Raw genomic sequence first — 14,074 nt, 5'->3', positions numbered from 1 at the left:
CTCCCATGCCTGCCTACAATTCTTACAACCCAAAGCTCTCCAAGAAGCATCAGAACAAACACCTTCAGCACCAGTGGTGAAGCTCAAATCAAACATTTAAATTTATGGTAAGTGCTTAAAACACACAGGAGGCACCTCTGGCCTGGCAGTGAGGCAGGGACAATTCCTGTTATGGGAACACCTCCAGGGATGGGGCAGCCTCTGTGCATCCCCACCCTGCCAGGGAACAATTCCTAATTCCCAGTGTCCCATCCAGCCCTGCCCTCTGGCAGTGGGAGCCATTCCCTGTGTCCTGTCCCTCCAGGCCTTGTCCCAGGCTCCTCTCCAGCTCTCCTGGAGCCCCTTCAGGCTTGGATCTGATCCAAGAGGTGTGTGGGCCCTGCTCTGTGCAGTGACCCTGTTCCCCCCAGCCCTCTGGCCAGGCTGGGAGCCTCCCAACCCCAAACCCTGACTGCCAGGAGTTTGGGGGCTCCCAGATCTCCCTGCCAGCAGCCCAGGAGAGTCTGTGTCTCCTCACTGCCAGCCTGGGGAGGAGGCAGTTCTCAGACCTGATCCGTGCAGTTACAGTTCTATACAGACTCGGGGTGGTTAATGAAAATCTGGGAATGTTCTGTGCCAGTGTCCCGTGGAACTGGCTCTGAGCACTCTGCAGAGCCTGCACCTCCTGGCCAGGCTCTGATCCCACACGGGGCAGATGGGGAGCACATCCTGTGCACTGAGAGCAGCTGGCAAACATCCCCACGCTGTGCAGCAGCTGGAGGCAGAGCTCTCTTCCCTGGGATCCAGCCAAAATTCAGGACTTAAAAACTTCTGGGGAAGGCAAAGAGAAAACCCCCTGGTTTTGAAGGCAGACAAAAGCCAAGGCAGAGGTGCTGAGAAGTCATTTTTTAGTGAGTGCCACAGTTCAGGCTCTCGAGAAACAATTTTTTCAAGGGTTGTGATTTCTTTGTGCTAAATCTGCTCTGAACACTGAACTAGATCAAGTGTCAGTGCAGAAGCTCAGGAAGAACACCCAGAGAAAACAAGGAGCAGCTCTGGGAGAATCCCAGGGGACACCAGGCTGTGGGATTCCTACCTGTGGGTACTCCCCAGGCTGCTGGGAATAACTGAAATAATTTTCCATTGCATGTTGTGATGCAGTTCCCTGAGACACAGCAGCATCCACGACGCTGTTTGGAAGGCTGGTCTGCTGTGGAGGACTGGAGGCTTTGCTGGCAATTGCTGCTGGGAACACAAAGAGCAGAGTTTGGATAAACACCTGGCTTGTAAAAACCACACAAATTAGGTTCTGTTCCAGGATTAAAATTGAGATTTGTGCCCCAAATTAATCAGTGCTACTGATAACTGAAAGGTTTCTAGAAGTTTGCGAGCCTCTGAAAATGCAGCCCTGTTTAACCATCAAGATAAGTGACTTTGCAGTTTTAAACAGACTACAAGATTTCCTTGAGGATAAATGCTGTGGTCACTGGCTTCACCAGGCAAACAGGATAAATATTTGCCACGCTCTGGCTGTGGAAATTTGCAATGCAATCCGTGGAATGTTTGCTTACCTGGCAGACAGATACCAGGCAGAACACTTGCCAAATTCAAGTAGGGGTTGGTGCTCAGGCGAATTTCTTTTGGGGGCTCCCCAAGCAGAGAAGTCTGTTTTTTCAAGGGAGTCTGAAAAATGGACAGGGCAGTTTGCATTAAATTCATATAAAATTGATCAGAAATAAGGTTAAGTGGCCCAGCAGGGTCTTGGGAAAAGCTTAGTCCTATGAAAAAAACCCTTTTGAAATAAAATTAAACTTTTGAAGTCAATCCTTCAAAAGATCCATTTTATTTCAGCAATCTGGACACATTGCCTGCACTTTTTTTCTTCCAAATAGTTTTTGTAGGAATGTTTCTCTTCAGACTGCAAGTTCCTAAAGGATATTACAAAACAAACAAACAAAAGAAAACCTTTTATATGCAAGTGAAGGAATAATAATCACTCAAACAATTCCAGATGCAGGGAGTGAACATTAAGTACATGGCCAAGACAAAATCAACTCTTTTCACTTGGAGACACAAGGAAATAAAGGCCAAATGTTAGAAAAATAATGAATTAAGCACATGTTTCCCCAAAATGTTGAAGTATTGATTATTAAAATTATTATTTATGATTTTTATAATATAATAATATATACATATCATTATTATTATAAATTATTTTAGATTTAGGTAAATTTCTTAAAGGCAGAAAAAAAATTCTGAAAGAATAAGACCACTTAAATCCCATCCTATCATCCTCTCACACTTCACCTTCAAGGGAATAAATAATATTTTTTAAAAATGGTAATTAAAAGTGGAAAATTTATATACACACACACAAGAACCTGGAAACCCACAGGGCCCCCCATCAGAACTGCTCCTGATGAATCACGAAATTCAACCCCAAGTTCAAGTTTTGGCCTTTAGAAGAGACAGTGCCCCGAGATAAATTTCCTCATCAAGCACTGTGAGGCAAACAGATGGAAAAGAGCCCTGCAGCACTGAGGAGCTCCTTTGTTCATTCAGCTGGACCACCAAGGAGCAGCATTGTTCTCTCCCGAGCACCCACAACTGCACAGACCTCCACGTGTCCCTAGGATGCTCCTGGGAAATTGCACCGTGGAGACACACGGGGGTAAAATAAAGGAGAAAGGGGAGGGGAGGGGAGGGGAGGGGAGGGGAGGGGAGGGAAGGGAAGGGAAGGGAAGGGAAGGGAAGGGAAGGGAAGGGAAGGGAAGGGAAGGGAAGGGAAGGGAAGGGAAGGGAAGGGAAGGGAAGGGAAGGGAAGGGAAGGGAAGGGAAGGGAAGGGAAGGGAAGGGAAGGGAAGGGAAGGGAAGGGAAGGGAAGGGAAGGGAAGGGAAGGGAAGGGAAGGGAAGGGAAGGGAAGGGAAGGGAAGGGAAGGGAAGGGAAGGGAAGGGAAGGGAAAAGAAGAAGAACAGGGAGGGAAGGAAAGGAAATGAGGGAGGAAGGAAACAAGGAAGGAAGGAAACAAGGAAAGAAACAAGGAAATGAGGAAACAAGGAAACAAGGAAGGAAGGAAACAAGGAAGGAAGGAAGGAAGGAAGGAAACAAGGAAGGAAGGAAACAAGGAAACAAGGAAACAAGGAAGGAAACAAGGAAGGAAACAAGGAAACAAGGAAGGAAACAAGGAAACAAGGAAGGAAACAAGGAAGGAAGGAAACAAGGAAGGAAGGAAGGAAGGAAGGAAGGAAACAAGGAAGGAAACAAGGAAGGAAACAAGGAAACAAGGAAGGAAACAAGGAAGGAAACAAGGAAACAAGGAAGGAAACAAGGAAGGAAACAAGGAAGGAAGGAAACAAGGAAGGAAGGAAACAAGGAAACAAGGAAGGAAACAAGGAAGGAAGGAAGGAAACAAGGAAACAAGGAAGGAAACAAGGAAGGAAACAAGGAAACAAGGAAACAAGGAAACAAGGAAACAAGGAAACAAGGAGAGCAGAGAGGAGGAAAGCAGAGGGGAGGAGAGCAGAGCGAGGCAGTGTCTGTGCTGCATGCTCCTTACCGCCAGGCTGGAGTCGCAGTTCTTGGGCTGCCCGGGAGCTTTGCCGTGCGCAGCCCGCAGAGCCCCGGGGAGGCTGGGCAGTGCCTGAGGGAAGGGCGGCGCTCCCGGCACCGCCTCGGCTTTGTCTGCAGCAGCGTTGGGCCCGGGAAGAGCTTGTCCAACAATGTGCTGATTTGGGAAGAATGGCAGCATGCCCATCCCTGCTGCTGCTGCTGGAATGGGAGCTGGGTTAGAGCCTGCAGCCAGCCATAAATGGAGAAACTTTGCTGTTAGATGGGATTTTTCAGAGAGGGTTTGGTTGTGGGGTTAATGAGGCTGAAGGAGAACAATTCCAGATCCACTGCACTGGTTTTTGTTCTTTTCCCATCCCACAGGAAAACAACTCAATTTCAAGCTGATTCAATAAAACTCTGACTTTTCTAAACATTCCCTGTGATAACTTACTTAGTGCTTCCTGACATTAAAAAAAAAAAACCTGGGAACAACATCCTGGAGGATGCTGGATGGGAGCACAGGGGGAAACCCCACCTCAACTGGCATTTCAAAGAATTCTTTTCACTGAAGAGCTGGAAAGTGTTCTCCAAAACGAAAATCTGGGTGTTTAGAGGAGCTTTTTGCCCTCCCCTGGATGCCTTTTCCTTGCTCCTGGTCACTGCCATGACTCAGAGCATGGCCAGGATTGCAGAACACAGGGAGCAGTGGAGGAAACAAGATCAGAAAATCCTGGAATGGTTTGGGTTGGGAGGAACCTTAAGGATCATCCATTCCCACCCCCTGCCATGGCAGGGACACCTCCCACTGTCCCAGGCTGCTCCAGCCTGGCCTTGGGCACTGCCAGGGATCCAGGGGCAGCCACAGCTGCTCTGGGCACCTGTGCCAGGGCCTGCCCACCCTGCCAGCCAGGAATTCCTTCCCAATATCCCATCTAAATCCCCCTTCTCCAGCTTAAATCCATTCCCTGTGTCCTGTCCCTCCCTGCCTTGTCCCCAGTCCCTCTGCAGCTCTCCTGGAGCCCCTTCAGGCCCTGGAAAGGGCTCTCAGGTCTCCCTGGATCCTTCTCCTCTCCAGGTGAGCACCCCCAGTACCCAACTGCTGTTTCCTCATAAATATTGAGGGCATCTGTGGCACAGAACTTTGCATTCCAAATTGACATATGCGACAGACTGGCTGTTAAAGCTCATTTCTTAATAAAATGAAGGCAAAAAGCAAATTTGTGGTGCCTCTTAAGCAACTCCCATTTACCTGCTTTGAAAAACCCCACAAAATGTCCCCTCTATATAAAAGCATCTTCCAAGTGCACCAAAAGAGGCAGCAACTGAGCTAGCAGAGTATTTAACAAGCTGCTTTTGTTACACAGGGAGAAAGTCAGGTGCATAACGTGAAGCTGGGCATTTCTACTGATTTGGGATGAAATAAAATGTCATTTACACTTGAGAGCTTCTCCTCGTGTTGCCAGGCCTGAGTTCACTGCTGGCATCACCCCTATGCCCAGCACTGTCTGCAGGAGCATTGCTGGAGGCTCTCCCAGCAAACCTGGTTTCTAAAAGGAAGAAGAGAAAACTGTGTAAATGATTAAAATAATCTGCTCATAGCTACTTTTTACAACTTCCACATTCTCAACCTCTTCAGCTCCACTGAACTGTTCAAGGATCACAGAACCATGAACGGGTTGGGCTGGAAGGGGCCTTAAAGATCACGGGCAGCTGATGATATAAATGAATTATTTTAGGAATTATGAGAGTGTTCAGAGAGAGGCAGAGCTGCAGGGATGGCCTTACACTGTTTGCCTGCATGTTTTCCATCTTCAGGAGCTGCTGCTGGGGCAGGGGCAGGTGAGCAGGGCTCTGCAGCAGCAGGCTGGAGGTGCTCCCCAGAATTGAGCCCTGAGAAAGGATTAAAACAAGGGTTAGTTGGCAGGCAGGGAGAAACACTTTCACACAGTACTGCTTGAAGAAATTAAAGATGTTGAGTTAAGACAGCAAAGGAAAATAATTTCCTCCATAAAACTGATTTTGCTTTGGAGAGATACCCAGATATGTTTCCCCCCCACAACAATCTACACGAAACCCTACTCCAGAGGCATTAAAACCTGACAAATCACAGTGCCTGCAGATTGGCAAGTCTATAAAATATTCACATTGTTCATTCAGAATATTCTGGATCAGTTTGCCACCAGGACTGAGCCACTGAATTAATACCTTTGGGGCACCCTCTTCAGACTCTGCCACTGGTATATTCAACATTAGGAGCTCTGGCCAGCACTGAGGCTTAAAATAAACTTTAAAAGACATCATGATTTATGCTACAGGCCTGGAAGTGTCTGGCAGTGTCATCTGCCAGTAAAATGCAGGGTGTTCTATAGGCTGTGGTACAAAAATAAACAGACAGGACACTGTGATCGTGCCAAGTGCACCCTTCTTTATTGTTGTGTATCACCAAACCCAGGGAATGAAGACTGCAAAACACCTCCCAAATATTTCCAAGCCTTGTCTATGTCTGGGTGGCAGGGTTAAATTCCCTAGGGAAAAACCCTTTATGACTAAAATATGATTTTCTGGACTAAAATATGATCTTCTGGACTCAAGAAATGTGCTTTTCCAAACAAAGATGGGCCATATCTAGATTAGTTATGCATCCATTTGAATTGTCTCAGTGATTTCCAGGAGAAATTATGCAGGGCTGGTTATTGTCACCAGGGCCAGGGGCTGCTCCTCCTAAACTTGGCTCCAGCAACAAAGCAAAGTGGTTCAATTGCAAAACTTTCAGAAATAAAAGAGTGGAAAAATCAGTTTGGTCAGAATCCTCAGAGGAAAGGCTCTGGATTAATCAAGATTCAATAAATTGCTGGATGACTGAGGAAAACATCCCTGAGAAAGCTGAAAATGCAGGATAATTTAAGACTAAGAGAAATTAAGAGAAATAAGTTGGAAATCCGACTACCTTGAATTGAAAAATTACTGGGTGAATAACCTTCAAATGCTCTCTGCTAAATCCTTTTTAAAGAATTATTTTAAAATATTTATTCTCATTCTGTTGCTTTACAAAGCCCTGAATATAAAATAGAAACCTAAGACATGCAGGGAGCTACACCAGTGTGGCTGGGGAGGGGTTTCAGTGACAACACTGAATTTCTAAATAAATAAATAAATAAAACAGTGACCTGCTTCTCTGGCTTTAGAGAATACCCCAAAACAAACCAGCCAAGAAAAGTGTGCCTTAGAGAAGAAATTGGGATCATCAAATCCATCTAAAATTCAGGTTTGGAGCTCATTAAATGACAGGAAGCTCCCAGGGACAGAATGAGACTTGATTTGAAGTCTCTGGACAGAGAAAACACGGAGTTGTTTGGCTGCAGCTCTCCCAAGCCAAAAACCACTGGAAAAACCTTTGGATCATCATCAATCCCACTGTTAATTGTGGAAAACATCCCTGGCTCCAGCTGGGAGCACCAAACACTCCCACTGCCTTCCAAGGAAGCACAGCTGAAGAGAGAGCAGCAGGAACTTACACAGACCAATTGAAAATGTCATTTCAATTAAAAAAAAAACAAAAAACCCGAAGATTTATGTATATTTTGTATGGGCAAAAGCAACTCACTGGATGGGGCAAAATTAAGTAGAATTTATTCAAAGTTAATATTTTCACCTACCAGTTTTTAGAGGAGAAAATAGACGAGCTCAAGATACTTAATCTAAGGAATATTCCTGCATTTTTGTTGGGTCTTTTTAAAGACCTCTAAGCCTGTGTTTGCCAAAAGAACTGCAGAAATAATTGATGCTGAAGGGGATTTTATTTTTTAAATGGAAATGTCTGAAATATCAGAAATAATAAGGCCAAGTGACTGACTCCAGTCCCTTGCAGGTATTTGTGTAAATACCTACCATATTAATAAACAAGAATTAATTAATATAAAGGCCATATTAGTTGATATTCATTAATTAATATTTAACTAATATTAAATTCCATTTTTGGCTCCTGGCAGAGCTGGAGAAACCCCTGAGAGCAGCTCAGCTCAAGGCAGAAATTCTGGCTGTGGGTGCATTTTCTCTCTCTCAATTTGTAGCACAAACTCATCCTGAAGATCCTTCCCATTATCTCTCAGGAATTCTGGTGCCCATCTGGAATCACAGGAGAACTTGGGGGGTTTGTCAGTAAGAAGGAACATCTGTAAATCTCTATTTTTTTTTATGGCACATGCAGCACATCTGGGTCCCTGCAAGCTTGAAAATGAAGCTAAGGCTGCTGAAGTTGTTGGTTTGAATCAGATAAACCCAGAAAGCCTCCCCAGGAGGCTGGATGAGCTGCTCCAAGACAAAGGCATGTGCCAGGCTCCTCGAGAGCTCATCTCAAGAGGATTTTTTCTGCCAGTAATGACAAGTTTTGCCTGCACTGGCAGGCTTTTAGTCAGAAATTTAGATAAAATAACTCCATTTTGGACAGTTAGCACTGCCTGTTCCCCCATCTCATACCTTTCCTTACAGCTCTAATGAGAACACTTAATTCCTTAAAACTTTAGGATCTCTCACATTAAGTTCTCCCCAAATACTCTTTTGATGACAGGTTTTTTGTCACATACCTGATGAACTTTATTCAGCTGCAAAAAAGGTGGCCCAACTGCTGAATTTATGAGGTGAGGTAAACCTGCAGATGCTCCAAGAACTGTTTAAGAAACACACACAAAAAAAAAGGTGTATTTTACAAATTAGGCAAGTAAAAGTCTTTAGAATTATCCTGTATTTTTAAAATTTGCTTTCCAGAAAAGTTTCAAGTGTACAAAGGTCACTGTAAGGGAAGGAGAGACTCGTTTAGGTTGGGAGAGGCTATGAAACCTTTTGATGTTCAATTACCAGAATGTGAGAGCTCCTCCACAGCTGAGAGTTTCACTCCTGAGCTGATTCCAGGCCTCAGCTTTATCTGAAGTGCTTTAAATTCAGACTTAGCTCAAGTGTTTCTGCCCTGAAGTGGTCACTTCACACCCATTTCTGGGTGTTTCTTTGTAGCCACACTCTCAGCTCTCCCCCACTTGATCTCCTCATCACCTGGTTCCTGTTCTGAGCACTTTGAAATGTGATTAATTAGGGTTTATGTTTATTCACATCCTAATTAGAACACAGAAATGTTCCTGGCTGATGCTGTAGTAATTGCTCTGCACAGCTGTGGCAGCAGGCAAAAGAATAAAGATTTACATTGGCAACAGGAGAAAGACTCAGGCTGCAAAATTCAGATCTAAAATCAGATTTAAGTTTAGCCAAGACATTTCTTTCTAAACCCATTTCTAGTATGAATATTCAGAGCCCACAGAGTTCATACAAGGGTATTTGTAGGAACACTGAATTCTACCCACACACAAGAGCATAGCAATTGCTATTGCTTTCATAAAAGGTGAAATTACCTGCACAAACACACTGAAACATTGTCTGCACAGATTTTAAACATTATTTCCACTCAATTACTCTGCAAAAGCCTTGCAGCACTAAGAACAGGGTTTGATTTTGCATTATTTTAGACCAGCTTACCAGGTTTAACAGCGTGGCCACGCAGCTGGGGCTGCAGCAGCATCTGCAGCATTGCTGGATTGTTAAAACTTTTCATGATCTGCACTGGATTTGGCTCTGGAAGCAAGCCTTTCCTATTGTTCCTCATCTCCAGAGAAGAGAGAAAAAGTGTTAGAAGCAGGAAAAAAGCAATGAATACATTTAAAGCCCTCAAACTCCAATGGCAATGTACACATTTCATCTGACACAGAAAAAACCCATTTCCTTCCCTGTTTCCTGCTTTTTTTCCCCTCAAATGAAACACCTAACAAACTATTCCAACAAAATTCCAAGCACATTTCTTTTTTCCCTTTAAACCCAGAGTTATCAGTACAGGAGGGTAAGAAATGTTGCCATGAGCACCATATCTTGTAGCAGACTTCTCATCTCTTTTATAGAGATGTGGCCTGAGCAGGCTGAAGAGAGGGAACTCTTCTGCCTCTCCGTGTAACACTGATCACATCCAATTTTCTAGGAAATAATTTGATAAGACATGTGGGTGTAAAAAGCTTTCTTCTACCTCGAGCATGAAATGAACCTATTTCTCCTGCCTTGAAATTTATCTTAAAGCTGACAAATTCTTGCCTCTCTGTTTTAAACCAAGTTTTAGCTCGTCCAATGACTCATTCCCAGTCACTTTTGTTTTGAGCTGGAATGATTTCTCTTACAGGGGATTACATTTATTAAATCCCAGAGCTATGTGGGTGCAACTTTGTGGTATTTAATGGATTTATTAATCTTCCTGACCATCTTTGCCTAGGAAGGAGCCTGAACTGGGCTGATTATACAGAATTCCAGAATGGTTTGGGTTGGTTAAAGCCCATCCATCCCCACCCTTTATATCATGGGCAGGGATCCACAGAACCACAGAATTCCAGACTGGTTTGAGTTGGGAAGGACCTTAAATCCAATCCCACCCCTGCCACAGCAGGGACACCTCCCACTGTCCCAGGCTGCTCCAAGCCCTGCCCAGCCTGGCTTTGATAAACCCAAAATGCTTCCCAAGCCCGGCTCCTTTTCCTCTCTGCACAAAGCCCCAGCTCGGGAGCGACGAGCTCATCCCAAAGAGGTTTCCAGGGATCTCACCATCCTCTGTGCTGCTATCAGAGCTGCCAAGGTGCTCCTGCCTGGTGCTCCAGGGGCACAGAAGGACACCTGGACCCTCCTGCCGTTGATGGTCACCCCGTCCATGGCCCCTCGCACGCTCTCCGCCTGCTCCGCGCTCTCGTACTCCACCACGGCAAAGTCCCCGCTGCCGCCGTCCTCATCCTGGGCAAACTGCAACAGCAACAGCTCCAGAGCCCCGTGGGAAATGGGAATTCCAGCAACAACAGCTCCAGAGCCCCGTGGGAAATGGGAATTCCAGCAACAACAGCTCCAGAGCCCCGTGGGAAATGGGAATTCCAGCAACAACAGCTCCAGAGCCCCGTGGGAAATGGGAATTCCAGCAACAACAGCTCCAGAGCCCCGTGGGAAATGGGAATTCCAGCAACAACAGCTCCAGAGCCCCGTGGGAAATGGGAATTCCAACAGGAACAGCTCCAGAGCCCCGTGGGAAATGGGAATTCCAGCAACAACAGCTCCAGAGCCCCGTGGGAAATGGGAATTCCAGCAGCAACAGCTATAGAGCCCCGTGGGAAATGGGAATTCCAGCAACAACAGCTCCAGAGCCCCGTGGGAAATGGGAATTCCAGCAAAAACAGCTCAGAGCCCCGTGGGAAATGGGAATTCCAGCAAAAACAGCTCCAGAGCCCCGTGGGAAATGGGAATTCCAGCAACAACAGCTCCAGAGCCCCGTGGGAAATGGGAATTCCAGCAGCAACAGCTATAGAGCCCCGTGGGAAATGGGAATTCCAGCAAAAACAGCTCCAGAGCCCCGTGGGAAATGGGAATTCCAACAGGAACAGCTCCAGAGCCCCGTGGGAAATGGGAATTCCAACAGCAACAGCTCCAGAGCCCCGTGGGAAATGGGAATTCCAACAGGAACAGCTCCAGAGCCCCGTGGGAAATGGGAATTCCAACAGCAACAGCTCCAGAGCCCCGTGGGAAATGGGAATTCCAACAGGAACAGCTCCAGAGCCCCGTGGGAAATGGGAATTCCAACAGCAACAGCTCCAGAGCCCCGTGGGAAATGGGAATTCCAGCAACAACAGCTCCAGAGCCCCGTGGGAAATGGGAATTCCAGTAACAACAGTTGCCAGCACTCCATGGATAACTGGCAATTCCAGCAGCTGCCCTGCAATATTGTCACCTGCCCCTTGCAGGATCCTGCACAGCTGACACAACCAAGGTTAATATCTCCCCCCAAAGGTTCTTTCTCAAAATGCTGGAAATAAGTTGGATATCACATCTTCATCTACCTGGCATTCAGCTTATAGACTCATGGTTATCTCTTCATGGTTGCGTGCTCATTCCTTCCATTATCTCTTCCATTCCCACCTCCACTTCCATCCCACCTCACGCAGAACCTCAGCCATGAAATGCATTTAACACATATTTAAACAACAAAGCAGCAGTGAGAAGCAAACTGCAAATACATCTGGATGCTACAACCGGTTTTATTTTGCAGGATAATTATAAACTCATCCTTCTTCATTTTTTTTCAGCCTGCAATATTCAAAGTGCCATTCATCAGGGTGCATGACAGCTGCTGAAACATGCAACAATGCAAATTCCACCAGTAATTCCACCAGTATCTGGTGCCTTTTGGGAGCATGTGAAGGCTGTGGCTGTGGGGAATGCCAAGAGAAGATGCCAGACTGATCAATCAAGCAGACTGGAAAAGGGCTTACGTGGCAAACACTGCTCTGGCCTTTGTGTGCAGACTTTGGGAGAGAATGAGCAGATTTAAATCAAACAAAGAAACAGGCTGAGAAGGGAGGGATGAAGCTTAAGCAAAAATCTCCAGTCCCCAAATGAACGGGAGTGATAAACTGATACCAGCTCTGGTGTGGAAGAGTCAAAACCTCCTCCAGATTGCACTGGATAAAAACAACCTCAGCCCCACAAACTTCCCCTGACAACTGAAATATAAATGTCAAAGATCTGGAAGAAAAAGAGGGTGGTCAGATCTTTAATGGCACTGGCCTCTGGGCAGAGCTCTGGAGAACACTAACTTCATATAGAAATACATTTTATATTTATATTTTATTTTGATACCAGTTTAGGTGCACTGGCAAAGACCTGAGGTACTTGTGAAAAGAAGGGTTTGAAGCTATGGAACATCTGTGTTTTAGTTTCAGCTAAAATGAGACACAGTTAAAAACTCCCTTAACGTGTCCCAAGTGCAGCCACCAACAGTCTTGCAGAGGATTCAGGAATTTTTCATCTTCCCAAGTAAACAGGTACTGAAAAAAACCCTCTTTATTCCTATCCAGATAAGGGTGGAGACCTTTTAGTGACAATTTAAAGTTGACAGAAGAAAAGAATGAGGTTTTCTGGTCCATTTTGTTGAAACAAAGGACAAAACATATTTTTCCTAATGTCCATGTGCAAGTATTTAGCTTCAGCTCCTCCTAACAGAACATTTCTGCTGTCAATAGAGGAGAAATAAAAATTACTAAAAAAAAAAAAATTAAAAAAAAAAAGCAACTTTGGAATAAGATGAAATAACCCAGGGTTTATTTCATGAATTCAGGTAAGAATTTTGGGCAAAGGATTGTATCTGCTTGATGAAATACTGCATGAGCTCCCAGCAGAACTAAGCCATGGCAGCACCACAAGACCTGCATTAAAGTTTTCCAGAAAAAAAATACTTCTCTCAGTCATTCTCTACAGAAATTCCCCCCAAACTGAGGTTTCTGCTTCCCTGTCCTCTCCCAGTTTTTCTGTCTCTACCCACCCTATCACATCCCCCCTCTCTTTGCTTTTTCCACCTTTTCTTGGGTCTTCCTCCTCCTCCTTTCTTTGTCCTCAATTTTCAGGTTGTCTGAAACCCATAATTAATTAGTATCCATTTTCTTCCCTTTTCCCCTACCAAATCTGAACTATTTGTTTCCCTACCTCCACCCTCCTGTATTTTATAGGAACAGGAATATTTACTGACCTAATTCAGACACTCTCCTCACCCACACCAAATATTACCCGAGATTTATTATGATTTAAAAAGTCAATTTTTGAGTGCTTCTAACTGCACAGCAGAGCTCTGTCAGTGATACCCATCTTTCCCCAAGAAGTCTGTTATTCTTTGAAGCTCAGAATTTTTAAAGGATGGTGAAAAATTGCTGGGGGAGCTGATAACAGCCCCCAGATTATTTGACAGCTGCGAAAAAAAAAAAGCCCTGAAGGAAAAGACTTAAATGGATCAATCTGTTGAGCTAATTAAACAAAGATTGAGCAAGAGACTTGAGGCCAGCATTTAATACCTTCTTACAGGAAGAAAATAATGGAGAGCAAAAGCTCCTTAATTTAGGCATCAGTGAGGTGAGGCTGAAGCCAGACACATTCCCAGGCTCGAGATCAAGATAGGCAGGAATGGGCATTTTCTGGGAAGAGTTAATTCCAGTTTATTCATCTCCTGGTGGATCTGGATCAAGCAAGTCTAAGGATTTCCTTTGGCCAACTACAGATTGCTGGGGCTGGAAAAGAGCCCTGAGGAGGGGGGAAGGCCTGCAGTGGTCAGGCTGCAGATCCTCATGGACCTTCTGCTCCACGTGCTGGGAATCTCCGGGTGCTCATCCCCAGGGCTGATCCCTGAGCAGCCTTCCAAGAGACTTAAAGGAAAAAAACAACACAAAAACAACCCTGCAACTGAAATCTGTGGGACTACAAGGACAGATTTTCTTCTCCTGCTTGTTTGTGATGATCTATCTGTGCCACATTCATTTGTGGTCTCATCTCACAAGCCACAAGGATGAGAAGGAAACCTCTGCACTAAAAAGGCAAGGATCCACCTCTTCTGTGCTTCCCAGCTTTCCAAAAGGTGTGTCACTTCTATCCCTGGCAACAGCCAAGAACCCAAGCCTTCCTCAGTTAGGGAAAAACATGTTAAATATTTATATATT

At 45.2% G+C, this 14,074-nt stretch overlaps 1 protein-coding gene across 5 annotated transcripts in view; it reads right to left on the bottom strand.

Moving 5' to 3' along the window:
- The window catches only part of RAVER2 (ribonucleoprotein, PTB binding 2), a 31,369-nt gene that overhangs the window by 5,141 nt on the left and 12,154 nt on the right, over nt 1–14,074 (bottom strand). For 2 of the 5 annotated variants that reach the window (XM_053985416.1, XM_053985420.1), the window contains 8 exons: nt 10,158–10,349; nt 9,054–9,180; nt 8,114–8,196; nt 5,316–5,420; nt 4,966–5,077; nt 3,538–3,773; nt 1,551–1,662; nt 1,076–1,224 (listed from right to left, as the gene is read on the bottom strand). In XM_053985416.1, coding sequence (XP_053841391.1) covers nt 1,076–1,224; nt 1,551–1,662; nt 3,538–3,773; nt 4,966–5,077; nt 5,316–5,420; nt 8,114–8,196; nt 9,054–9,180; nt 10,158–10,349 — 1,116 coding nt within the window. The remainder of the gene's footprint in view (nt 1–1,075; nt 1,225–1,550; nt 1,663–3,537; nt 3,774–4,965; nt 5,078–5,315; nt 5,421–8,113; nt 8,197–9,053; nt 9,181–10,157; nt 10,350–14,074) is intronic. The other 3 variants (XM_053985417.1, XM_053985418.1, XM_053985419.1) reach the window with 3 other exon arrangements.

This window comes from Vidua macroura, chromosome 9 (genome assembly GCF_024509145.1).
Source record: "Vidua macroura isolate BioBank_ID:100142 chromosome 9, ASM2450914v1, whole genome shotgun sequence".
In the NCBI taxonomy this organism is placed as follows: Eukaryota; Metazoa; Chordata; class Aves; order Passeriformes; family Viduidae; genus Vidua; species Vidua macroura.
The sequence above is the reverse complement of the archived record's forward strand: the minus strand, read 5'-3'. Positions and strand labels throughout refer to the sequence as shown.